This window comes from Rana temporaria, chromosome 2 (genome assembly GCF_905171775.1).
Source record: "Rana temporaria chromosome 2, aRanTem1.1, whole genome shotgun sequence".
NCBI lineage: Eukaryota > Metazoa > Chordata > Amphibia > Anura > Ranidae > Rana > Rana temporaria.
Window position 1 is genome coordinate 28,725,708 of NC_053490.1, and position 26,463 is coordinate 28,752,170.

At 45.6% G+C, this 26,463-nt stretch overlaps 1 protein-coding gene across 1 annotated transcript in view; it reads right to left on the reverse strand.

Annotated features, from left to right (window-relative positions):
• Positions 1-26,463, reverse strand: part of MYO7A (myosin VIIA) — a 304,325-nt gene that overhangs the window by 124,541 nt on the left and 153,321 nt on the right. Inside the window, exons 22-27 of the mRNA XM_040339989.1 lie at positions 24,281-24,490; positions 21,440-21,643; positions 13,759-13,935; positions 11,694-11,783; positions 9,064-9,191; positions 5,477-5,603 (exon numbers count right to left, since the gene is read on the reverse strand). Coding sequence (XP_040195923.1) covers positions 5,477-5,603; positions 9,064-9,191; positions 11,694-11,783; positions 13,759-13,935; positions 21,440-21,643; positions 24,281-24,490 — 936 coding nt within the window. The remainder of the gene's footprint in view (positions 1-5,476; positions 5,604-9,063; positions 9,192-11,693; positions 11,784-13,758; positions 13,936-21,439; positions 21,644-24,280; positions 24,491-26,463) is intronic.

The window sequence follows — 26,463 nt, forward strand, 5'->3', positions numbered from 1 at the left end:
TATTATTAGTTAGTAATTATTAAAAATTTGACTTAATAATAATAACTTAACTTTTAATACCTATTATAGGTATTGGATGTTAGTGATCATTACAAATACAAATTTATCCAAAGTTACGAATTATCCGAAATAACGAATGCCGCATTTAAACAAATGGAACAAAACTATTTAATAATAATAATAATAAAATATTATTATTATTGTAATTTATTATTATAAATTTGTTACATTCCATTTGTTTAGATACGGCATTCGTTATTTCGGGTAATTTGTAACTTCGGATAAATGTTAAATCCACTAGCAGCCAAATTTGAAAGGAAATTCCAATACCTATGATTTAATAGCAACTAATACTTAACTTATTATTAGTTAGTTATTATTTCTGATTTTTGAATTTTCGGGTGGTCAAATTTCCGATTTTTTACGGATTAAATTTTTTTGGGGAATATAATTTTTTTTTTTTAATTTACGTTTTTTTTCGATTTTTTTTTTCAATTTACAAATATTTAGAAAAGTTTGTTAAACAGGGTTTTGTTAATTAGGATATTTCTGAATTAACGAACTTGTCGAAATTCGGAACAAAATTAATTGCACATGTCTAATTGTAAGTAGTGTATGCGTTTTGTCCAAAAGATGGTTTGATATGCTCTGGCAAAATTTTAATACAATGTAGAGGAAACCCAATGTGTAGGAGAGTTGTAGGCCTCCCACATACGTGCCTTATTATCACTAATTTAGGTCTTAATATGTCTCTTGAAGGATAAATTCATCTTTTCACAGAAGATCTGACTCCAATATATTTATAAATGATATTGGGTCTGAGATCAAAAGTAACATTTCTGTCTTTGCAGATGACACCAAGCTATGCAGTGGAATAACGTCCCTACAGGATGTCTCCAATTTACAAGCCGACCTCAATGCTCTGTCTAATTGGGCGACTGAGTGGCAGATGAGGTTTAATGTAGATAAATGTAAAGTTATGCATTTGGGGGCTAAGAATATGCATGCATCATACATACTAGGGGGAGTACAACTGGGGGGATCTGTAGTGGAGAAGGATCTGGGGGTCTTGGTAGATCATAAGCTCAATAATGGCATGCAATGCCAAGCTGCGGTTTCCAAAGCGAGCAAAGTCCTTTCTTGTATAAGAGAGGTATGGACTCCAGAGACAGAGATATCATTTTGCCCCTGTACAAATCATTAGTAAGAACTCATCTGGAATATGTAGTTCAGTTTTGGGCCCCAGTTCTCAAAAAGGATATTGGAGAACTGGAGAAAGTGCAGAGAAGGGCAACCAAACTGATAAGAGGCATGGAGGAGCTCAGCTATGAGGAAAGATTAGAAGAACTAAATTTATTCACTCTTGAGAAGAGGAGAATTAGGGGGGATATGATCAACATGTACAAATATATAAGAGGTCCATACAGTGGACTTGGTGTTGAGTTATTCACTTTACGGTCAACACTGAGGACAAGGGGGCACTCTTTACGTCTAGAGGAAAAGAGATTTCACCTCCAAATACGGAAAGGTTTTTTCACAGTAAGAGCTGTGAAAATGTGGAACAGACTCCCTCCAGAGGTGGTTCTGGCCAGCTCAGTAGATTGCTTTAAGAAAGGCCTGGATTCTTTCCTAAATGTACATAAAATAACTGAGTACTAAGATATGTAGGTAAAGTTGATCCAGGGTAAATCCGATTGCCTCTCGGGGGGATCAGGAAGGAATTTTTTCCCCTGCTGTAGCAAATTGGATCATGCTCTGCTGGGGGTTTTTGCCTTCCTCTGGATCAACTGTGGGTATGAAGTTGGGTGTATAGGATTGTACTGTGTTTTTTATTTAGTTTTTTCATTTTTTGTGGTTGAACTGGATGAACTTGTGTCTTTTTTCAACCTGACTAACTATGTAACTATGTAAATATCCTGATCACCCCTCCAGACCCCGTAACACATAGCAGCTGTGATGCCGGGGCTGCTGGTGTAGCCATCGGTGGACTGTACACCGCCCCAGAGTATCCATAATAATGCTCACAATGACAAGCACAATGACAAGCACTCGTTGGCCAGCACAGCCAAATGACCATGCTGACTAATGAGAAGCACATTGGAGACTTCTTCTTCTGGTAAGGTGTACCAGAAGAAAGAAGCACTTTTCATTGGTCATGCTGAGCAATGGGCTGCTGTTAGAAATTACAGGCCCCACCCCTATAGTCTCATCTGCACAGGCGACTGAATAGGAAGCGCACTGAGGCTTCCTATGCTTTAGTGTTGAATGAACATGGGAGTGATCCGTACCGATCGCTCGATGTGTACATTCAGGAAAAGAGGTGTGGCAGTAAATGACTTTGCCAGGGGGGAGGGAGAGGAGGAGAAGCTGGCAGCGCTGCAGGCGGAAGCAGAATAGGGTAGGAGCCTGCAATAAGGCAGTACAGCTGACCTAGCTCAGCAGGTGTCCGGGCCCCTCTTTTGGGTCCCAGTACTGAAGGGCTTTTATTTTTGTTGCTTGAATCAGGCAGATGGGTGTGTTTTTGAAGCGTTTTTTTTTTTTGTTCCATAGAAATGCATGGAAACACTTGATTCACAAGTTTTGAGTGTTTTCATGTGTTTTATAATAATAACAATAATAATAATAATACATTTTCAAAAACCCTAATCTCAACCCCAACTCTAAAATTAACCCCAACCCTAATATTTACCCCCAACCTTAATACTAACCCTAATATTAACCCCTAATACTAACCTTCATATTAACCCCTAATCCTAATATTAACCCCTAATACAAACCTTAATATTAACCCTTAATACTAACCCCTAATATTAACCTCTAACCCTAATATTAACCCCTAATCCTAATATTAACCCCTAATACAAACCCTAATATTAACCCCTAATACTAACCTTAATATTAAACCCTAATACTAACCCTAATATTAACCCCAAACCCTAATATTAAACCCTAATACTAACCCTAATATTAACCCCTAACCCCAATATTAACCCCTAATACTAACCCTAATATTAACCCCTAATACTAATCCTAATATTAACCTCTAACCCTAATATTAACCCCTAATCCTAATATTAACCCCTAATACAAACCCTAATATAAACCCCTAATACTAACCTTAATATTAACCCCTAATACAAACCCTAATATAAACCCCTAATACTAACCTTAATATTAACCCCTAATACTAACCCTAATATTAACCCCTAACCCTAATATTAACCACTTGACCACTGGGCACGTAAACCCCCTTAATAACCAGACCAATTTTCAGCTTTCGGTGCTCTCACAATTTGAATGACAATTACTCAGTCATACAACATTGTACCCAAATGAAATTTTCGTCCTTTTTTTTCACACAAATAGAGCTTTCTTTTGGTGGTATTTAATCACCGTTGGGTTTTTTATTTTTTGCGCTATAAGAGAAAAAAGACTGAAAATTCTGTAAAAAAAAAAAATTTTCTTTGTTTGTTATAAAATTTGGCAAATTTAGTATTTTTTCTTCATTCTTTTGCATAAATGTGAAAGATGAAGTTACGCCGAGTAAATAGATACCCAACATGTCACCCTTCAAAATTGCACACGCTCGTGGAATGGCGCCAAACTTTGCTACTTAAAAATCCCCATAGACGACGTTGCAGGGTATTGTGGGGTATTGCGGAGTATTGTGGGGTATTGCGGAGTATTGTGGGGTATTGCAGGGTATTGCGGGGTATTGCGGGGTATTGCGGAGTATTGCGGGGTATTGCGGAGTATTGCGGGGCATTGCGGGGCATTGCGGAGTATTGCGGGGCATTGCGGGGTATTGCGGGGTATGGGGGCATTGCAGAGTATTTTGGGGTATTGCAGAGTATGGGGGCATTGCAGAGTGTGGGGGCATTGCAGAGTGTGGGGGCATTGCAGAGTATGGGGGTATTGCATAGTATGGGGGTATTGCATAGTATGGGGGCATTGCAGAGTATGGGGGCATTGCAGAGTATGGGGGCATTGCAGAGTATTGCACAGGGAGGGATGGCTGGATCTGTGACTGCATGTGTCACAGATACAGCCCACAGCAGCTGCTGCTGCTTCCGCTCTCTCCCCTCTCCTCTCTCACACTGTACCGTTCGGTACAGAGAGGAGAGGGAGGAACCGGCGTCATCACATGACGCCGGTTCGTTTACTAGTGATCGCTCCGTCATTGGACGGAGCGATCACGTGGTAAACCGCCGCTAGCAGCGGCGATTTACCGTGATCCGTGATCAGCCGGGTCCGGAGGACCCGGCGGTCACGGAGACTCCAGTGTGCGCGCCCCACAGGGCGCGCGGGAGCGCGATTCTAGGACGACGTACATTGACGCCCCCTAAAAGAGTTAAGCAACCGCCTTGTAGACGTATTTCGTCAATAGGGCGGTCGTTAAACCCTAATACTAACCCTAATATTAACCCCTAACCCCAATATTAACCCCTAATACTAACCCTAATATTAACCCCTAATACTAAAATTAAACCCTAATACAAACCCTAATATTAACCCTTAATACTAAACTTAAAGCGGTTGTAAACCCACATCAATTTTTTTTTCTCCTGCAAGGCAAAAGTCATAATGAGCTAATATGCACCGCATATTAGCTCATTATGAAATACTTACCTCGGAACGAGGTGTGTAGCACTTACCTGGTCCATGCCGAGCGAGATTTCATCTTGCCTCGGCGTGTCTTCCGGGTATCGCCGCTCCAGCGCTGTGATTGGCTGGAGCGGCGATGACGTCACTCCCGCACGTGCGCGCGGGAGATTTAAAACTCGGCAAGGTCCGGCGGCTGCCGGTCCTTTCGCCGCAGATCCCCCTTGCGCATGCGCCGTGGCGCATTGCGGGGGGAATATCTCCTAAACCGTGCAGGTTTAGGAGATATTCTCCTTACCTACAGGTAAGCCTTGTTATAGGCTTACCTGTAGGTAAAAGTAAAAAAAGTGGGTTTACAACCACTTTAATATTAACCCCTAATACTAACCATACTATTAAGCGCCAATACTAACCCTAATATTAACCCCTATACTAACCCTAATATTAACCCCTAATCCTAATATTAACCTCTAATACTAACCCTAATATTAACCCCTAATACTAACCCTAACCCAAAAAATTCAATAAATAATAATAATAATAATAAGTAAATAAATATTAATAGATAAAAATAAAAATAAATGACCCTAACTATAATCCCTTCCAAAACAAGTAAATAATAATAATAAGAAGAAAATAATAAATAAATGTGGATGTAAAGATGAAAAGCATAGCAACAAACAATGAACATATGATATTTTCCTCTATTGGCTAAAAAAGAAATGCCTGAAAAAAAACGTCCGAAAAAAACTCTGAAAAACGTGACACTCAGATGTGAATGCAGCCTAGGCGAATCAATGATTCCATCGGGGCAGTAAATGCCACATTCCTTGCAAACGCACCAAATAAATAGCAGTAAATGTGTGTAACTCACCTTAACAAATTTCTCGGAGGGCGCAAAGCATCCTACACAGAGTGACATGAGGATCCACCCACGGGCATGGCTGCTTTTTGAAGGGTTCTGGGTAAGCTGTTTGCATATTTGGCAGTAGATTTCATCCCTGCAGAATCAAAAAATGCAGGATCAGTTCAGCGTACATTGATAGGAGTGCTATGTACTATATAAAACACTAGAACACTATGCTGAACACCTTCTGAAAATGCCAGTTGCCTGGCTGCCACCCTGATCCTTTCATATTCCCAAAAATTTAAAAGCAGGACTACCATTACTACCCCCTAGTTATAGGTTAGTGATTAGAAAATACTAAAAGGACAACTATGGGCTCTGGATCATCCCCTGTTTTTGACAACCCCATATCTTTTATTTTTATTTTTTTAATGTTTATAAATCCAGGTGTCTTCTGTCTGGTGTCATCACGTCTTCCATCACCTTTTCTTCTTCCTATGGTGGCCAGATTCTGGATGTTGCAGGCTGGCACCATGAAGTGGTGCCACTATCTGTAGCATTGTCCTGTGAACGCAGGGTGGGGGGCGGGCCTATGACAACCGGGACTCCCAGGAAGCAGGTTGATTGTCACTGGGAAAAAAGGCGGGGCAGCAGTAAAAACATGTTTGTACCCTCTCTTCCTCAATGTGCTATTAATATGTTTTTTTTTTCCTATGTTCTTATTGCAGAGATCACTCCCTGTCCTGATGGATGGGTGTACCAGTACACAGTGTCTCCGGGGACCAAGCACTTATTAATGTTGGCACAGACACTGATTGTAATGGAACGTCCCACACTCCGTGCTTCCGTCATTTACCGCTTACTTCAGTCTAAATATAGATATTAGATATCATGGCCACATATTGCAACCAAGAACTAGGCAGGACTCGTTTGGCTGCAAAGCTGGAACTGTTTATTTGAACAAGAATACAGGCTTTTATACACTTGAGAAGGTCACTCAAGTCACCACATTAACCAATTCCATACTGGGCACTTATACACCTTCCTGCCCAGACCAATTTTTAGCTTTCAGTGCTGTTGCACTTTGAATGACAATTGCGCGGTCGTGCTACACTGTACCCAAACTAAATTTTTATCATTTTGTTCCCACAAATAGAGCTTTCTTTTGGTGGTATTTGATCACCTCTGGGATTATTATTTTTGTTTTGCTTCTGTTTTAAAACATTGTAAATAATACGTTTTCTACTTTACTGATGGGCACTGATGGTACTGCACTGACGGGCACTGATAAGGTGGCACTGATGTGCACCGATGAGGTGGCACTGATGTGATGGCATTGATGGGCACTGATAGGCGGCATGGATGGGCACGGATAGGCGGCATGGATGGGCACAGATAGGCGGCATGGATGGGCACAGATAGGTGGCATGGATGGGCACAGATAGGTGGCATGGATGGGCACAGATATGTGACATGGAAGGGCACAGATAGGCGGCATGGAAGGGCACAGAAAGGCGGCATGGAAGGGCACAGATAGGCGGCATGGATGGGTACTGATAGGAGGCATGGATGGGCACTTATATGTGGCATTAATGTATGTTGTACTAATGGATGCCAATCAGTGGCAAACAATGCCTGATTGGCATCCATTGTGGGCACTAATTGGCATCCATTTTTTTGAAAATTTCTATCCCTGGAGATCTAGGGTGGCATACCTGTAATGGGCATCCCTGGTGGTCTAGTGGCATCCCTGGTGGTCCAGTGTGGGCATCCTCTGGGGGGCTGTTCAGCACAAACCCCCCCTGTCAGAGGAGCAGCCGATCATCTCTCCTCTACTCGCATCTGACCGATTACCGGCTTTTCCTGTTTACATCGTGATCAGCCGTGATTGGACGCGGCTGATCACGTGGTAAAGAGTCTCAGTCGGAGACTCTTTACCTAGATCGTTGTTGCGCGGTGTCAGACTGACACCCTGCAACAACGATCGCCGCGATGCGTGCCCACGGGGGCGTGCAGCAGCTCAATATCCTGAGGATGTCATATGACGTCCAGTCAGGATATTGAAACGACTTTGCCGACGTCAATCTGCAATTGGCGGGCGGCAAGTTGTTAACAGTGACCTAAAATGTACCCAAAAAATCACACAATGGTTTAGCTAACGAGGTTCAGCTGACTCATGGCTAATCCCATCACAGAGAATCCTTAATTATCCACCTGGATGACTTAGAGGTCTCATTGCAGGTCAGACTTGCCCACTCCAAGCTCAGAAGGTACAATACATATTATCATAAGTATAAACACAGAACTCCTTCAGACAATAGCAGACCTACTTACAATAAACACATTATGGCAGAGGGCCGCAGACAGGTGGCTTGCTGATGACATCAGCATTTGCTATGAGTTCCACACACAGTCATGTTGGAACAAGAAGGGGCCATCCCCAAACTGTTCCCTACAAAGTTGGGAACATGAAATTGTCCAAAATGTCTTGGTATGCTGACGCCTTAAGAGTTCCCTTCACTGGAACTAAGGGGCCAAGCCCAACCCCTGAAAAACAACCCCACACCATAATCCCCCCTCCACCAAATGATTTGGACCAGTGCACAAAGCAAGGTCCATAAAGACATGGATGAGCGAGTTTGGGATGGAGGAACTTGACTGGTTGAGTCCTGACCTCTACCCAATAGAACACCTTTGGGATAAATTCAAATGGAGACTGTGAGCCAGACCTTCTCATCCACTTCAATGCCTGACCTCAAAAATGCTCTTCTGAAAGGATGATCAAACATTCCCATAGACACACTCCTAAACCTTATGGACAGCCTTCCCAGAAGAGTTGAAGCTGTTATAGCCGCAAAGGGTGGACCAACTCAATATTGAACCCTACAGACTAAGACTGGGATGCCATTAAAGTTTGTTTGCCAGATCCACAGTGAGAGTACGCCGGCGTATCTACTGATACGCCGGCGTACTTTCAAATTTCCTGCGTCGTATCTTTAGTTTGAATCCTCAAAACAAGATACGACGGCATCTGGGTTTGATCCGACAGGCGTACGGCTTCGTACGCCTTCGGATCGTAGATGCAATACTTCGGCGTCCGCTGGGTGGAGTTTGCGTCGTTTTCCGCGTCGGGTATGCTAATTAGCTATTTCCGACGATCCACGAATGTACGCGCGGCCGTCGCATTCTCTTACGTCGCCTCTAGTCGGCTTTTTCCGGCGTATAGTTAAAGCTGCTTTTTTGCGGCGTATAGTTAGATTTGCCATGTTAAGTATGGCCGTCGTTCCCGCGTTGAAATTTAAATGAAACACGCCCCCTAATCACAGATTTGAATTCCGCCGCCAGAAATACACTACGCCGCCGTAACTTACGGCGCCAAATCTTTGAGGATTTGAAAGAACGCCAGGTAAGGTACGGCGGCGTAGCGTCGGTGCAGATCTACGTGGATCTGCCCCTGTGTGCAACTGTCTTATTGTCACCTAACTTTCTGCACAGAAATAAGGAGAGATTTGTGAAAACAGGTAATTAGAATTGTTACTAACACAACAGCCCTCCCTGTTATGAAACAGGCAAACTTTTGCTAGTAGTAATAAAATAACAAAAACAACACCAACCGAAGTGCCGGTCTCAGGATCCCATTGCCAATAATAAAATGGAGTTTTTCCAGGTTTGAAGTGGGACGATCTTCCAGCATGCTGTTCCCCTGCAGGGTAGACTCTCCATCATGCAGTCTTTTTGTTACCTGAACCAGAGGAAGCAAAGGGTTAAAGAAAAAAAGAAAGAAAGAAAGAAAGAAAGAAAGAAAGAAGGAGAAAGAAAGAAAGAAAGAAAGAAAGAAAGAAAGAAAGAAAGAAAGAAAGAAAGAAAGAAAGAAAGAAATCTAAGGTCACATTACCAATACTATAGGCTCTAAAAAAGAATATTAATTGGCTACTTGTGCTGCTTTTAACTTTCTCAGTCTGAGCTCTGCTGTACATGGACAGCGAGTGGCTGATGCCAACCTCAAATCAGGTACTTACAATGCTTTCATTAAAAAAAAAAAAAAAAAAAAAAAACATTAACCACTTGAGCTCTAAAAGATTTTACCCCCTTCATGACCAGGTAATTGCTTTGCAGGGATGAGAAAACGGGGATCGTTCCCTCTGTATAGAGCCCTGTGTTGATTGTCAACACAGAGCTCTGGGCTGTGCTGATCAGCAGGATTCGGCTTTGAATCATTGGCCGGGACTTGCTTAAACACTCCCCCCCCTGTGTACAATCACAATGGGTGCTGGCTGGAGGGGCGCCATTAGTGTGCCATAAACACTGGAGTGGGCAGCGATGTACGGTTAAGTCCAGGGCTGTCTTTAAGGCAGGGCAAAAGAGGAAGCTGCCCTGGGCCCTGTCATTGTTGTGGGGCCCAAAGCAGTTGCCTCATACTTGCCAACTATCCCGGTTTAAATTCCCTTGTCCCTTGAAGTTTTAGTCCTGTGCTGTGTCCTGATATCTCAGTGTGAAGTGATGGTACTAATGCTGCCCAGCTCTGCCCTATTGTTGTGTAGAGATGACTCACATGCAGACACTGTGTTTACATGTAAATAACCAACATTCATATCTAAATAACGGGAACATTCATATGAAAATAGCGGCAGGATTCTAATGTAAATAGCTGAGGCCAGTGGCATTCATAGGTAAATAAAGGCGGAATTCATATGTATATCATGCCCCTCTGCAGTGAATAGATGATGTGCTGAAACCTCTAGCAATCAAAAGGTGAGCAGTATTACTGTACAGTAATCTCTAGCAACCAATCAACAAGAAGAAATCATGTGCTGTAACCTCTAGCAACTAATCAGTGAGCCGTAATGTGTGCTGTAACCTCTAGCAACCGGTCAGTAAGTGTTAATGATATGCTGTAACCTCTGGCAACCAATCGCAATCACTGCCTGATCTGATACAGTAAACTGATTTTAAGTCTAGCTATTTATTGTATGTCTCAGAGCAGGTGGAGAGCAACATTGCATGGGGGGGGGGCAAGATTTTTTTTGCCCAGGGTCCAATCAATAATAAAGACGGCCCTGGTTAAGTCCCTTTGCCTACAGCCTGTACACAGAGGAGCGGTCGGGAAGTGATTTATGAATACAGAATTTGCACTAATTTGAGTATTTTATATCTCCTTGGAGTTCATCTTTTTTACTTGTGTAGAGTGAGAGAAGACTTAAACAGTATATTTGCATAAATCACAAGCCGGTTTAACCCCTTTGCTGCATTTGAGATATTCATTCATTGTTGTTTTGTGATAACATCCTGGTGATAGCAGCAGCTAGATTTACTGCACATGGTTTATGTCACAGTTTCTGCATTTATTTGTATTCACACACCACTAGGTGGCAGCACACAACTACCACATATCCTATGCACTAGACATGTGCACTGCCAAAAAAATTGTTTATTTTAGTTTTATGTTATTTTCGGTTTTTTTTCGGAAATTCAGGAAATTCGAAAAATTAGTTTATTTCATTCGTTTTTTTTATTTTTTCAGGAAATTCGGGAAATTCTTTTTTTTCTGTTTTTTTTTCGGGAAATTCGAAAATTCGGAATTCGGAATTTTCGGATTTCCGAAAAAGCAAAAAATGAATAAAACGGAAAAAAACAAATTTTCCGAATTTCCGAAATAAAACGAAAACAAGCGTTTTTTTCCGGAAATTCCAAAAATCTGAAAATTTCCCATTTTCGAATTTTAGAACTTTAGAATTTCGAATTTTACAATTTAGAAATTTCGAATTTTCGAATTTCCGATTTTTTTATAATTTTCGAAATTTCGAATTATGAAATTTTCAAATTTTCAAATTTTTTATTTTTAGAATTTTAGAATTTCGAAAAGAAATTCGAAAAGTGAAAAATTTGAAAAGTGAAAAATTCGAAATTTGAAAATTGAAAAATGAAAAAATTCGAAAATTAAAAAAATCGAAACTTTTCGAGAATTCTAAAATCTAAAATTTGAAAATCCAAAATACAAAAATACAAAAATTCGGAAATACGAAAATTCGGAAATTAAAAAATTCGGAAATTAAAAAATTCGGAAATAAAAAATTCGGAAATCTGAAAATTCGGAATAACGAATTTACGAATTTTCATTAAAAAACGAATTAGAAACGAAACGAATTGCACATGTCTACTATACACTTACTATATATTTGACTCCAGCTAAAAACTGTTTTATAAATAAAATGAAAAAGCGACCATACAAATTTATACAACGTACCTCCTCGGTTAACTTGGACTTTTTCTTCAGTGTTAGAGAGACCAGTTTATGGCGAACGCTATTCTTCTTCAGGCTGTCAATGTGAGCGTTCTGCATGGAATGGCAAAAAAAAAAACATTGCATTACATTCTCATTGCATTACGTTCTCTGCCTGTTTCCTGCTTTGCTTTGTTACACAATGCTACACTTTACTGCTCCTTCTCATCAGGCAAGTCTATGGGGGTTATTTATGAAAGACAAATCCACTCTGCACTACAAATGCACTTGGAAGGGGGGGACATGCAAGGAAAATAAAAAAAACAGCATTTTTGCTTGTACATGATTGGATGATAAAATCAGCAGAGCTTCCCCTTGTTTAAGATACTCCTCTCAGATCTAAAGTGACTGCACTTCCAAGTGCACTTGTAGTGCAAAGTGGATTTGCCTTTAGTAAATCAACCCCTATGAGTCAGCTAACTCAGTAAAAACAATGCACTCCCCATGTGGCTGATATCTCATCCCAGCAAGAAGTGAACCTTAGAGGATGGAAATATAGGAGCAGCTATTACCTAGGGATGAGGGTCATGGGCGTCCGCTCCATAGGGCAAGGGGGGGCAATTGACCCCCCCTGGTAAAACGAGAAGGTGTTGAAGAGTCTCGTGGCCGCGGGCTGTCTGAGCTGTCCCGGGCAAGATGTCACACAGACACAGCGAGCAGAGTGAAGCCGCTTCCCCCTCCAGTGTTTATGTGTACACAGGAGGAGGGAACCTGCTGTGACCTGGCTGATCTGAGGTACTGAATGGGATGGGGGAGGGGAGGTCCATCTGTGCTGAAGGGGGGTTTGTGCTGAATGGGGGTCCATCTGTGCTGAAGGGGGGGTCTGTGCTGAATGGAGGGGTCTGTGCGGAATGGGGGGCTGTGCTGAAGGGGGGTCCATCTGTGCTGAATCGAGGGGTCTGTGCAGAATGGGGGGTCTGTGCTGAAAGGGGGGGGTCTGTGCTGAAGGGGGGTCTGTACATTCTCTAGGCTATATTTATATGGGCATGGAGTGAAGCTGAATTATCTCAAGAGCTATTTCACACTGCCAACTGGCCGCGTTATCGGTAAAGCGTTACTAAAAAGTGCTGCTTTACCATCATTTTAGCTGCCCTATTCAGCCGCTAGCGGGGCGCTTTTAACCCCTGCATAGCGTTTGAAGAAAGGGTTAAATGTGTATCGCCTCTGCGGAAGCGCCCCCCCCCCCAGAAAAAATTTCAGCGGACGCCCATGGTGGGGGTAGAACTGCCAAGATTCAGGAACTTTTCCTTATCAAAACAGCTTAGCATCCAAGCAGATGAAGAAAACTAAAATGCTGCACTTTCTATGGATGGTAAAATAAATTTAGCATTGCATTTCGTTTTTATAAAGATAAAACTCTTAGGCCAGTTACACACGAGGCGGAATCCGTCGCTACGTTTTCATCAGATCTCACCCGATCCGCCATGGATGGATAGGGACGTATCGCCATACGTCTGATTTTGGAGGATCGGATCAGATCGGATGTCAGCGGACATGTCTCCGCTGACATCCGACGCTCCATAGGACTGCATGGAGCGGCCGTTCAGGTCCACCATCAAAACTGACAGGCGGACCTGAACGGTCCGTCCGTGTGAAAGGGGCCTAATGCCGCACACACATCTACTCTCCATATCAGAGCTCTGCTGCCATTTAGAGAACTGCCCATCCTCTGCCAATGCTCTGGAGCTACGCCCAGTCATGTAATTCACATACACATAAGGAAATTCACCATCTCTATTTGTCCTGTTTACCGATGTCACTGGGTACTGAAGGTGATTGGAAATCCAAAATGTAATGGGGTGTCACAGCAACAGGAAGTGAGTGAAAGTCTTCCAATGGGGACACCTGTTCTAGTGATAACTGTCTAAGAATGATTTCCTCTAAATTTGGAGAGATTTTCTATCTTTCCGTCGTGTTCCAGGACAGGAAGTGAAGTCAAATATCTCTCCAGCGTCCTCATAGCGCGATATTGGGGCGCTAGAACTTTGAGCGAACCCCAAAACTAGCCTTGAGCTCACGTGACACTTACCTCCCCCTCTCCTTGCAGTGCCTGGAGCTCCCTCTTATAAGTCTTCTTCCCCAGCGTCTCGTAGATCTTTGTCATGACGGGGATCTTCTCGCTGCCATCACTCATGGCCGTGTGGTATTTTGGCTCTGGAAGGTCGCCCATGAAGCGGAGAATAGTAATCCAAACAGCAAGAGCAGCCTGAGAAATGAATTCATGAAAATTAGAAACTGATTTAGGAACATATTGTGCAAAAAAAAAGAAAAAAGCTCCTACTACCATTTCCAAATGCAGGGTTAGACCCTCTGTCAGATTTTTATTACTTATTTATTTTTTATTATTTTACTAGATGTGTCCCTATATTACGGGTCCGCTCTCTTTTTCTGCCCAGGTATTGGATGCCAGGCAGAAGGTGAAGAGAAGGGAAATCGACAAACAGAGATAAAAACCTGGCAGAGTTTGTAACGTGTAAACCCAACAACAAAATGTAATCCAATTATATTGCAGCTTGCCGTTCCTCAGTGGTGGCTGCATTCGTTTTCTGCAGGTCCTTTTTTCTTTATTCAACCACTTAAAGTGGATGTAAACCCAGGTTATTTACATATCTAGCTTGGACATGTTTATCATATGTTATGTTATGTTTATCATAATATGAGGTGATCCACGGGTCATTGTATATTACCAGGATGTGGGGGAGGGGTGAATTTCTCCCTTTTTATACTGTGGATCACCTCATATTATGATAAACATAACATAAGATACACATGTCCAAGCTAGATATGTAAATAACCTGTCACTCAAAGCAAGGAGAGAGGAAAGGACTTTTTATTTAGACAGGGTGTTATCTGGAAGTCTGTTAATTTTCACTGAACAATAGGAGAGGATTGCTCAGAGCTGGATTAACTCTGTGTGGCAAGACTGGGCACAGATGATAGGAAATCTTATTCTCTACATTGTGACATAAAAAAAAAAAAAAAAGAATTTAAGCCCCGGACCATTTTGCAATTTAAAAGACCAGGCCCCTTTTTGCGATTCGGCACTGCGTCGCTTTAACTGACAATTGCGCGGTCGTGCGACGTGGCTCCCAAACAAAATTGGCGTCTGTGAAGAAAATAGACTTTATTCTGGACTTTCTCATAGGTTCTGTTTGTTTTTTAAGAACCCCTGGACCGATCTGGGTGAAATTTGGATATGTTGATCCCCCAGATCGGAGCTATCAGGGGATATGTAATTGTAGGGATACCTTGTGTGGAAAGGGGTGCTCCAACTTTTGGGAGACTTGGGGTGCTCTCTGCCTGGAGATAATTGGTTTATTCCTTAACTGATATCAATATCTCCCAGGCAGAGCTTGCTGTGATAATATCGTCTGCGGTGTCATGTAAATGAACTTTCGTCTGTCTCTCAAGAAGCGTTCATTGTGTGAATTTCTATTGTTTAGCAGATGAGAAGAGCTTATCTCTGCATCACCTCGTCTGGGTAACTGACCAGTAATTAACACATGTGGATTACATCGGAGACAGGACGTCTGTTTCCTTAGAGGTCGTTAGTAAACCATTGTATGATGTTGTGTGAGGAGATTGTCATTGTTCATCTGATTACTTCAAGTATTCCTTTTGCTGTATATAAGACCTGCCTCTCATTAAAGCTATTGAATATCTGGACACCCTTCATGAAGTCTTGGCTCATGTTTGGGGGGGAACATTCATCTTGGAAACTGCATTCATCTCCACTATCCCCCTACCTTCTATGGTAGCGATAATCACTTATGCTCGGCGATTGAGGGACGGAAAGAAGGCCGCAGTACCATAACCACTGCAGGTCTTAACAACTGGTGGCAAGCAGCGGGGTTGAATGGGACGCATAAAGACAGCAGGTGAATGGCCCAGCATTACGAGAGACTGAAGAGGACTACGCTAAAGGATCTGCTGGAAGCCCGAGGTCAGGTGGCAAGCAACAAAAAGAAAGCTACCCTCATAGCAGAACTTATGGAGGGGGACCAAACCAGCAGCATGGCAAATGTCAGCCAGGAGGAAGCAGAGTTCCAACAGAAGGTGATGTGGAGGCTAAACCTATATGGGCCAAATCCCCCACCAGAGATGGTGACGCAAGTCCTGGAGCAGGTGAGCGCAGAACGCAGAGCACAACAGGCAAGCGTAAACCAGGGAGACTCCGCTTCCTTAGCCGGATCTATAAATGGAGGGCAGCGGAGAAAGATCAACTATGCTGCGTTTAAAAGTTTTTCGGATGGAGAAATGGAAATTGACGCATACCTACAAGATTTCGAGCGTCAATGCGCTTTAGAGGGTCTGGAATCGGAGCAGTGGACCACGATTCTAAGCAGCAAACTCACGGGCCGAGCAGCAGAGGCATACCGAGCAGTTCCTGATACAGCCATACGCGACTACGCCAGGGTAAAAGACATTCTGCTAGCCAGGTATGCCGTGACCCCAGAGACTTACAGGAAAAAGTTTCGGGCATTACGGAAAGGGGGCCGAGACTCCTACACCGAATGGGCTTTTAGGATGTATCGGGCGGCCCAAAACTGGATACAGGGCTGCCAGGCCACAACGCTAGAGGAGGTGCTACAACTCTTCTTGCTAGAACAATTTTTTGACCACACACCTGCAGACACCAAGGACTGGGTCAGAGACAGGAAGCCGGCCACAATCGAGGAAGCGGCCAAGCTGGCAGACGAGCATTACGAGGGAAGAAAAGGAGAGGCTAGTGGAAACCGCCCTCTGGTAAGGTCCAGCACCCCAACGCCAGGTCCTGTGACCCACCACCGACCGAACGCGGTACCACCCACGACACCCCCTAATTTTAACCGGAGACCGCCATTGGTATGTCACCAATGCAATCAGCCAGGGCACTACAAGATACATTGCCCTCAGCGGAGCAGAGGCAATTGGGAGCGGCCATCACCACCACCACCAAGGGCAGCCGCCCATCACTATCAGCATGAGCCGCTGGAAGACCACAGTCCTGAATCTGAGAAATGGACCGTACTACATGAGGTGAACCTAGCACAAGCCGAGGGGGACAACCGGATGCACCACAGACAATGGGTCACAGTAGATGGAAAGGAGGCTGAGGCACTACGAGACTCTGGGGCCACCCTCACGCTGGTGCAGCCTCACACCGTATCTGCGAAGGCACGCACCAACAGGACTGTTGCAGTAAGAGTGGCAGGAGGCGCCATCCACAAACTACCCACAGCCCAAGTGCAGTTAAATTTGGGCACCGGAGTCAAGCAGATGGAAGTAGGCATTATGTCGGACCTACCTGCGGAAGTATTGTTGGGGAACGATTTGGGGTGCCTAACTTCACAGCTGCTTACCCCAGATCCCGCTGGAACCTGCCCTGTGACTACCAGGGCGCAAGCCCGCCGAGCTGGACAGATGCACTCCGAGGAACCACAGGTAGGAACCGAAAACCCTGTAGTATGCCCTGACCCTATACCCTTCTGGGGCACTCCACAAGACTTTGGCCAAGCCCAGCAGTCAGATCCCACCTTAGCAGGTTACAGGAAGGCCGTAGGTACCCCTAAGGAAGGTAATGCTCAAGAGAACTTCCACTGGGACAAGGGACTGCTATATAGGGTCACAGGGGGAGTGGGAAGTGGGGCAGCACAAGTTATAAAAAGGCAGCTAATTGTACCCCGCAAATACAGAGCAGAGCTTCTAAAGCTCAGCCATGATATCCCGCTAGCCGGACATCTGGGTATCGAGAAAACTAAGGATCGCCTTACCCAGACGTTCTTCTGGCCAGGGATATCAAAAGACTTGCAGACGTACTGCAGGACATGTGACACGTGTCAAAGGATAGGGAAAAGGGGGGACCACCCCAAGGCCAAGTTACGGCCCCTACCTATAATAGAGGAACCATTCTACAGAGTGGCAGTAGATCTGATAGGGCCCCTCAACAAACCCAGCGCCTCCGGAAGGCGCTACATCCTCACGGTGGTGGACTATGCCACCAGGTACCCTGAGGCTGTGGCGCTCTCCAACATTGAGGCGGAGACGGTAGCAGAGGCTCTAGTCAGGATCTTTTCTCGAGTAGGATTCCCCCGGGAAATACTCTCAGATCAGGGGAACCCAGTTCACGGCAACTGTCACTCAACAGTTGTGGCAGAGTTGCGGGGTGAAACCGTTATTTAGCTCCCCCTACCACCCCCAGACCAACGGCCTTTGTGAACGATTCAACGGCACGCTTAAGCAGATGCTTACAGCGTTCACAGAGTCCTGCGGTCAGTGGGATAAATTTCTACCCCATCTCCTGTTTGCCTACCGGGAAGTGCCCCAGGCGTCGACTGGGTTCTCCCCCTTCGAACTCCTATATGGGAGAAAAGTCCGGGGACCCCTGGACCTCATACGGGAGCACTGGGAGGGCAACACAGGAGAGGAAGGGATCCCGGTTTTGCCGTACGTGCTGGAATTCCGGGACCGCCTGCGGGCACTGACCGAATCAGTTCGGGAGAGCTTACAGGCGGCCCAGAAACGACAGAAACAATGGTATGACCGGGGAGCACGAGATAGGAACCTGGAAGTAGGGCAAAAAGTATTAGCCCTCAGACCATCCAAAAAGGACAAGCTACAGGCAGCGTGGCAGGGGCTATTTAAAGTGGTGGAACGGATTAGCGACACCACCTATATTGTGGCCAAATGTTCGGATGAAAGGATCAGACGAGCTTTTCATGTGAACATGTTGAAACCGTACTTCGAGCAATCCGAGGACGTGGCCGCTATCTGTGCCCCGTCCACGGACGATACTGAAGGACTCCCCTTACCCAACCTGCTGGCAGCTAACCAAGGTAGCCTAGAGCAAGTTGGGTTGGGGGAGAAACTAAATCTCACACAGCAGACGGACGCAAAACAACTGCTGCAGGAACACGATGGGCTGTTCTCGGTCCGACCCGGATACACCTCCGCCGCAGTACACCGGGTGGAGACGCAGGGGGAGACCCCATTACGACAGCAGCCGTACCGTATCCCGGCAGCAGTACGGACCAGCATGTGGAAAGAAATCCAAGAAATGTTGGAGTTAGGAGTTATTGAGCCTTCCCAAAGTCCCTGGGCATCCCCAGTGGTTTTAGTACCGAAGCGAGACGGTACGATTCGTTTCTGTATTGATTACCGGAAACTGAACGACCGGACTATCACTGACGCATACCCCATGCCACGGATCGACGAATTGCTCGATCGCATGGCCAGCGGTCACTTCCTAACTACCCTGGACCTGTGCAAAGGGTATTGGCAAATTCCGCTAGACTCGGCCGCCATCCTCAAGTCGGCATTCGTCACCCCATTCGGGCTATACCAATTTCGGGTTATGCCTTTTGGGATGAAAAATGCCCCGGCTACGTTTCAACGGATGGCAGACCAACTTCTGGAGGGAATGCAGGACTTCGCATGTGCCTACCTGGATGATATTGCCATCTATAGCGGCACCTGGGAGGAGCACTTGACGCACTTGGCTTTGGTATTTAGGAGGTTACAAGAAGCCGGTCTCACCCTGAAACCCGAGAAATGCCATGTGGGCATGGCAGAGGTTCAATACCTAGGGCATAGAGTAGGGTCTGGGAAACAGCGCCCCGAACCCGCGAAAGTAGAGGCCATAGCCAATTGGCCCCAGCCCCGCACCAAGACGCAGGTATTGGCATTCCTAGGCACTGCAGGGTATTATAGAAAGTTTGTCCCGGAGTATAGCACCCTAGCCAAGCCCCTCACCGACCTGACCAAAAAGTCCCTACCCAAGCAGGTAGCCTGGTCCCCCGAGTGTGCAACAGCGTTCCAGGGACTTAAGACGGCTTTGAGTGAAGCTCCAGTATTGGCGGCCCCAGACCCTAACAAAACATTTCTCGTCCATACAGATGCCTCCATGTTTGGGCTGGGAGCCGTACTGAGCCAAGTGGGGGAAGACGGCATGGAGCACCCGGTGGCATACCTCAGCCGCAAGTTATTACCTCGGGAGGTCAGCTACGCCACCGTGGAAAAGGAGTGCCTAGCTCTAGTATGGGCCTTAAAGAAGCTCCAACCGTACCTTTATGGCCGTGCCTTTACCCTACTCACTGACCACAACCCCCTCATCTGGCTCAACCGAGTCTCTGGAGACAATCCCCGGTTGCTGCGCTGGAGTCTAGCGTTGCAGCCCTACAATTTTACACTGCAATACCGCCCGGGCAAGCAGAACGGCAATGCGGATGGGCTTTCCCGCCAAACCGACTTGGAAGTATAATTTTGACCCGGACATCCCCTAGCCAACCCGGCAGGGTCTAGGCGGGTATGCCGACCCATGGAACTAAGGGGGAGTATTGTGAAGAAAATAGACTTTATTCTGGACTTTCTCATAGGTTCTGTTTGTTTTTTAAGAACCCCTGGACCGATCTGGGTGAAATTTGGATATGTTGATCCCCCAGATCGGAGCTATCAGGGGATATGTAATTGTAGGGATACCTTGTGTGGAAAGGGGTGCTCCAACTTTTGGGAGACTTGGGGTGCTCTCTGCCTGGAGATAATTGGTTTATTCCTTAACTGATATCAATATCTCCCAGGCAGAGCTTGCTGTGATAATATCGTCTGCGGTGTCATGTAAATGAACTTTCGTCTGTCTCTCAAGAAGCGTTCATTGTGTGAATTTCTATTGTTTAGCAGATGAGAAGAGCTTATCTCTGCATCACCTCGTCTGGGTAACTGACCAGTAATTAACACATGTGGATTACATCGGAGACAGGACGTCTGTTTCCTTAGAGGTCGTTAGTAAACCATTGTATGATGTTGTGTGAGGAGATTGTCATTGTTCATCTGATTACTTCAAGTATTCCTTTTGCTGTATATAAGACCTGCCTCTCATTAAAGCTATTGAATATCTGGACACCCTTCATGAAGTCTTGGCTCATGTTTGGGGGGGAACATTCATCTAGGAAACTGCATTCATCTCCACTATCCCCCTACCTTCTATGGTAGCGATAATCACTTATGCTCGGCGATTGAGGGACGGAAAGAAGGCCGCAGTACCATAACCACTGCAGGTCTTAACAGCGTCCCTTTTTTCCCCACAAATAGAGCTTTCTTTTGGTGGTATTTGATCATCTCTGCGGTTTTTATTTTTTGTGCTATAAAAAAAAATAGAGCGACTTTTTGCTATAATAAATATCCCCCAAAAATATATAAAAAGGTGTTTTTTCCTCAGTTTAGGCCGATACATATTCTTCTACATATTTTTGGTAAAAAAAATCGCAGTAAGCGTTTATTGATGGCACACTTGTAGATCCCTGCTGTCTCCGAGGGAAGAGGAGGAACGAGTGCCGCTGAATTACAGAGCCGCGATCTTCTGTGTACCGGGCGCTCCGTCACTCACAGCCACGCCTCCTGGCCCCGCTCATATGATAGACAGTTGCCCAATGCGGGGCCAGGAGGCGTGGCTGTGAGTGACGGAGCGCCCGGTACACAGCAGATCGCGGCTCTGTAATTCAGCGGCACTCGTTCCTCCTCTTCCCTCGGAGACGGCAGGGATCGGCCTATAACGCGCACCCGTGATTTTCCCCCTATTTTCAGGGGAAAAAAGTGCGCGTTATACGCCGATAAATACGGTACATATGTGTGTGTAATACATATTTATCATTGAAGCAGGCTGTAGTATGGGTCTGCCATAAATTAGTCTAAAATGTTGCCAGCTTTGCTTTGAGAGAGATTATAGGTCCTCTTACCAGTTGGTCTCCTTCATCTTCATGGTAGAGAAGAGGCTGCTTCAGGGGTCTCCGGATGTAGGTGTTGGTGGTCGTCCCCTGGAAATACGTTGCTGAAAACTTTGCATACTTATACTCTGAGAGGTCCTCATCCTCCTCCTCAGGGAGAGGCAAAGAATCATCGAGATCAGCTTCCTCCATGTCTCCCTGAGCTCTCTCCAGATCCTGAAAGAAGACATTTTGGTTGAAGGAAACTTTAAATTAAATAGAAGCACGGTTCAAATTCCGAAGTATGGAATATGTGCATTCTCTGGGCTAGATTCAGATACCTTTATGCGGGTGTAGCGTATCTCCTATACGCTACGCCGCTGTAACTTTGAGAGGCGAGTATGGTATTCTCAAAGATTTTGCCGCCGAAGTTACGGCGGCATAGCGTATTAGGGCCGGCGTAAGCCCGCCTAATTCAAATGTTGAAGCTGTGGGTGTGTTTTATGCATATTAACCCCACGTAAATGACCCCCGTGTGACCCCACGTAAATGACGTTTCGATAGAACGGCGCATGCGCCGTCCGTGGACGTATCCCAGTGCGCATGCTCCAAATGACATCGGCAAATCGTCAATGCTTTCGACGTGAACGTAAATTACGGCCAGCCCCATTCACGGACGAGTTACGCAAACAACGTAAAATTTGAAAAATTTGACGCGGTTCCGACGTCCATACTTAACATTTGGTGGTTTATCTTTACGCCTGAAAACCCCTTACGTAAACGGCGTATCTTTACTGCGACGGCCGGGCGTACGTTCGTGAATAGGCGTATCTAGCTGATTTACATATTATAGGCGTAAATCAGCGTACACGCCCCTAGCGGCCAGCGTAAATATGCAGTTAAGATACAACGGCGTAGGAGACATTACGCCGGTCGTATCTTAGCAACATTTAAGCGTATCTCAGTTTGAGCATACGCTTAAAGTTGCGACGGCGCGGATCCGGACTTACGACGGCGTATCTACTGATATGCCCGTCGTAAGTCTACCTGAATCTGGCCCTCTGTCTTATACTAACACGGAATCAGCAAAAGCAGCCCAAAGGGTGGCGCCATCCGAATGGAACTTCCCCTTCATAGTGCCGTTGTACGTGTTGTACATCACCGCGCTTTTCGAGAGCATTTTTTTTTCACGATCGTGTGTAGGCAACTATAGAAAACTCCATAGGAGCCATATAGCTAGATTCAGGTAGCCGGGCGCATTTTTACGGCAGCGTAGCGTATCGTATTTACGTTACGCCGCCGTAAATCAGAGAGGCAAGTGCTGTACTCACAAAGCACTTGCCTCCTAAGTTACGGCGGCGTAGCGTAAATGGGGCCGGCGTAAGCGCGCCTAATTCAAATGAGGATGAGGGGGGCGTGTTTTATGTAAATGGTTGGTGACCCGACGTGATTGACGTTTTTTTTACGAATTGCGCATGCGCCGTCCGTGTACATATGCCAATGCGCATTGCTCCAAAGTACGCAGCAAGGACGTATTGGTTTCGACGTGAACGTAAATGACGTCCAGCCCCATTCACGAACGACTTGCACAAAAAACGTAAATTTTTCAAGTTTCGATGCCGGAACGACGGCCATACTTAACATTGACTAGGCCACCTAGGGGCAGCTTTATCTTTACGCCGGCGTACCTCTTACGGAAACGGCGTATCTTTACTGCGACGGGCAAGCGTACGTTCGTAAAACGGCGTATCTAGTCATTTACATATTCTACGCTGAACTCAACGGAAGCGCCACCTAGCGGCCAGCGGAAATATTGCACCCTAAGATACGACGCCGTCGTATTTTAGCTAGGTTTAAAGCGGTGGTTCACCCTGCTGAACAACATTTCAGCATAAAATCCGGCATAGTAGCGCGAGCTACACTATGCCGGTCTTACATTTTTTAACCCCGTACTCACTGTTTAATCGTACATAGACGATTCCGTCTGCCGCGGGGAATGGGCTTTCCTAGCAAGAGGGAGGGTGATTGACGGCCGACTCTGGCACGTCACGCTCCCCGAAGACAGCCGGAGTAGGTCTCGGCTCTTCACGGCGCCTGCGCACAGGCTATGCGCAGGCGCCGTGAAGAGCCAAGCCTATTTCGGCTATTTCCGGAGAAGCGTGACGCGCCAGAGCCGGCCGTCAATCACTTTCCGTCTGGATTGGAACGCCCATTCCCCGTGGGCAGACGGAATCGTCTAGGTCGGATTAAACAGTGAGTACGGGGATAAAAAATGTAAGACCAGCATACTGTAGCTCGCGCTACGATGCCGAATTTTATGATAGAATAAAAAAAAAATTTTTTTTTTTTATTCTAGGGTGAACCCCCGCTTTAAGTGTATCTCAGTTTGAGCATACACTTAGGCCTCGTACACACGACAGAGATTCTCGGCAGAATTCACCGAGAAACTCGGTCAAAACCCGGATTCTGCCGAGAAACTCTGTCGTCTGTACAGTTTTGGCTCGATGGAGCCGCCGAGGAACTCGACGAGAAAATAGAGAACATGTTCTCTATTTTCTCGTTGTCCTCGTTCTTCTATGGGAGAAGCCGGCCCGCCGAGCTCCTCGGCGGCTTTATCCCAAAACTCGACGAGGAACTCGACGTGCCAAGCACGTCGAGTTCCTCTGTCGTGTGTACGGGGCCTTAAACATACGACGGCTTAGATTCAGAGTTACGACGGCGTATCTACTGATACGCCGGCGTAACTCTTTGTGAATCTAGCTAATAGAGTTCAACAGAACCCTGGTGGAGAAAGCCTAACTTAGAAGCTTCACTCCTTTCAACATCAGAAAGTCCGGAAATGAAGCCATTTGAGATGAAATAGACATTTGTTACCTCAAATCCCGTGGGTGCCTGCCCCTCATGTCCTGGGAGAGATGTTGTTGTTCCAAGGAATCCAAACATTTTGTCCACCATGTCGGAGTCATTCACAGGTTCGTTTCTGGCCTTCTCCATCTTGTCCAGCATTTCCTTCTTCCTGCGGGTCTCGTCTTTCTCCCTCACCTCTCTCTCGGCATCTTCCCGGGCCAACTGGGCAAGACGTTCCTATAAGTGAGTGCAAAGCAAAACATTGTGAGACAAAGAAAATCATTTCATTATGACTCTACAATCTCCATGTCTTCTGAGGCTACCTGATCCCTTTTGTAATCTATTGTGGTGCGCCATCTTTGGTGTGATTTTTCTTCCTTAAAGCGGGAGTTCACCCATTTGTTTGTTTTTTGCCCTTTTCCCCTTCGCTTCCTGCTCGTTTTGTCTAGGGGAATCGGCTATTTGTTTTAAAATATGATCCGTACTTACCCGTTTTCGAGATGCATCTTCTCCGTCGCTTCCGGGTATGGTCTTCGGGAGCGGGCGTTCCTTCTTGATTGACAGTCTTCCGAGAGGCTTCCGACGGTCGCATCCATCGCGTCACTAGTAGCCGAAAGAAGCCGAACGTCGGTGCGGCTCTATACTGCGCCTGCGCACCGACGTTCGGCTTCTTTCGTAAAATCGTGACGCGATGGATGCGACCGTCGGAAGACTGTCAATCAAAATAGGAACGCCCAGTCCCGCAACCCATACCCGGAAGCGACGGAGAAGATGCATTTCGTAAACCGTAAGTACTGCTCATATTTTAAAACAACTAGCCGATTCCCCTAGACAAAACGAGCATCCATCTAAGGGGAAAAAGTGCCCTCTAAGGGTGAACCCCCGCTTTAAGTCCCGCACACACGATCGGATTTTCCGTAAAAAAAAAAAAACATTTTCTGTCAGAATTTCCGCCAGCAAAAGATTAAGAGCAGATTCTCTATTTTTCCGACCAAAAAAGTTCTTGTCGGAAATTCCGCTCGTCTGTATGCAAAAAAACACGCATGCTCAGAATCAAGCAAAAGAGCCGAACTGCCTATTGAACTTCATTGATCTCGGCTTGTCGTACGTCTTGTACATCACCGTGTTCTTGACAGTTGGAATTTTAGACAAGATTTGTGTGTGTATGCAATATAAGTTTGAGCCAACATTCCGTCATCAAAAATCCATGGCTTTCTTGTCGGAATTTCCGATCGTGTGTACGGGGCATTAGAGGCGAATGGTCCAGTAAGATGCAACTGCATATCAGGAGGGGAATGGGACTTTTAGGATCTTGCCAAAACTTAAACAAATATGATAATTTGAAGTATGAACAAAATGTCTTCATCCCCATGATGTAGAACAGGGGTGTCAAACTCAATTTCATTGTGGGTGGGCCAGATCTGTAGTATGGTTGCCTTCAAAGGGCTGGTTGTATCTGGGGTGCGCTATGTACAGAGTGCAGGGTTCAGGAGTGCATTACATACAGAGTTGAGCGCTCAAGAATACATACGTACAGAGTGCAGTGTTTAGGGGTGCATTACATACAGAGTTGAGCGCTCAAGAATACATACGTACAGAGTGCAGTGTTTAGGGGTGCATTACATACAGAGTTCAAAGCTCAAGATTGTGCCATGTACAGAGGGGCAGATCCACATACATAGACTGTGCCCGGCGCAGATGTAAGATACGCTACGCCGATGTAACTTACCTGGCTTTGGTTTGAATCCTCAACGAATTTGCGCCGTAAGTTACGGCGGCGTAGTGTATCTCTCGCGGCGGAATTCAAATTGGGCGGGTAGGGGGCGTGTTTCATTTAAATGAAGAACGTCCCCGTGCCGAACGGACTGCGCATGCGCCGTCCGTAAAAACTCCCAGGGTGCATTGCTCCAAATGACATCGCAAGGACGTCATTGTTTTTGGGGCGTCCAGCCCCATTCACGGACGACTCACGCAAACGACGTAAAATTTTTAAAATTAGACGCGGGAACGACGGCCATACTTAACATTGAGTACGCCACCATATAGCAGCTTTAATTATACGCCGGAAAAAGCCGAACGGAAACTACGTTAAAAATTGCGACAGCCGGTCGTACGTTCGTGGATCGTCGGAAATAGCTAATTTGCATACTCGACGCGGATTACGACGTGAACGCCACCCAGCGGACGCCGAAAAATTGCATCTAAGATCC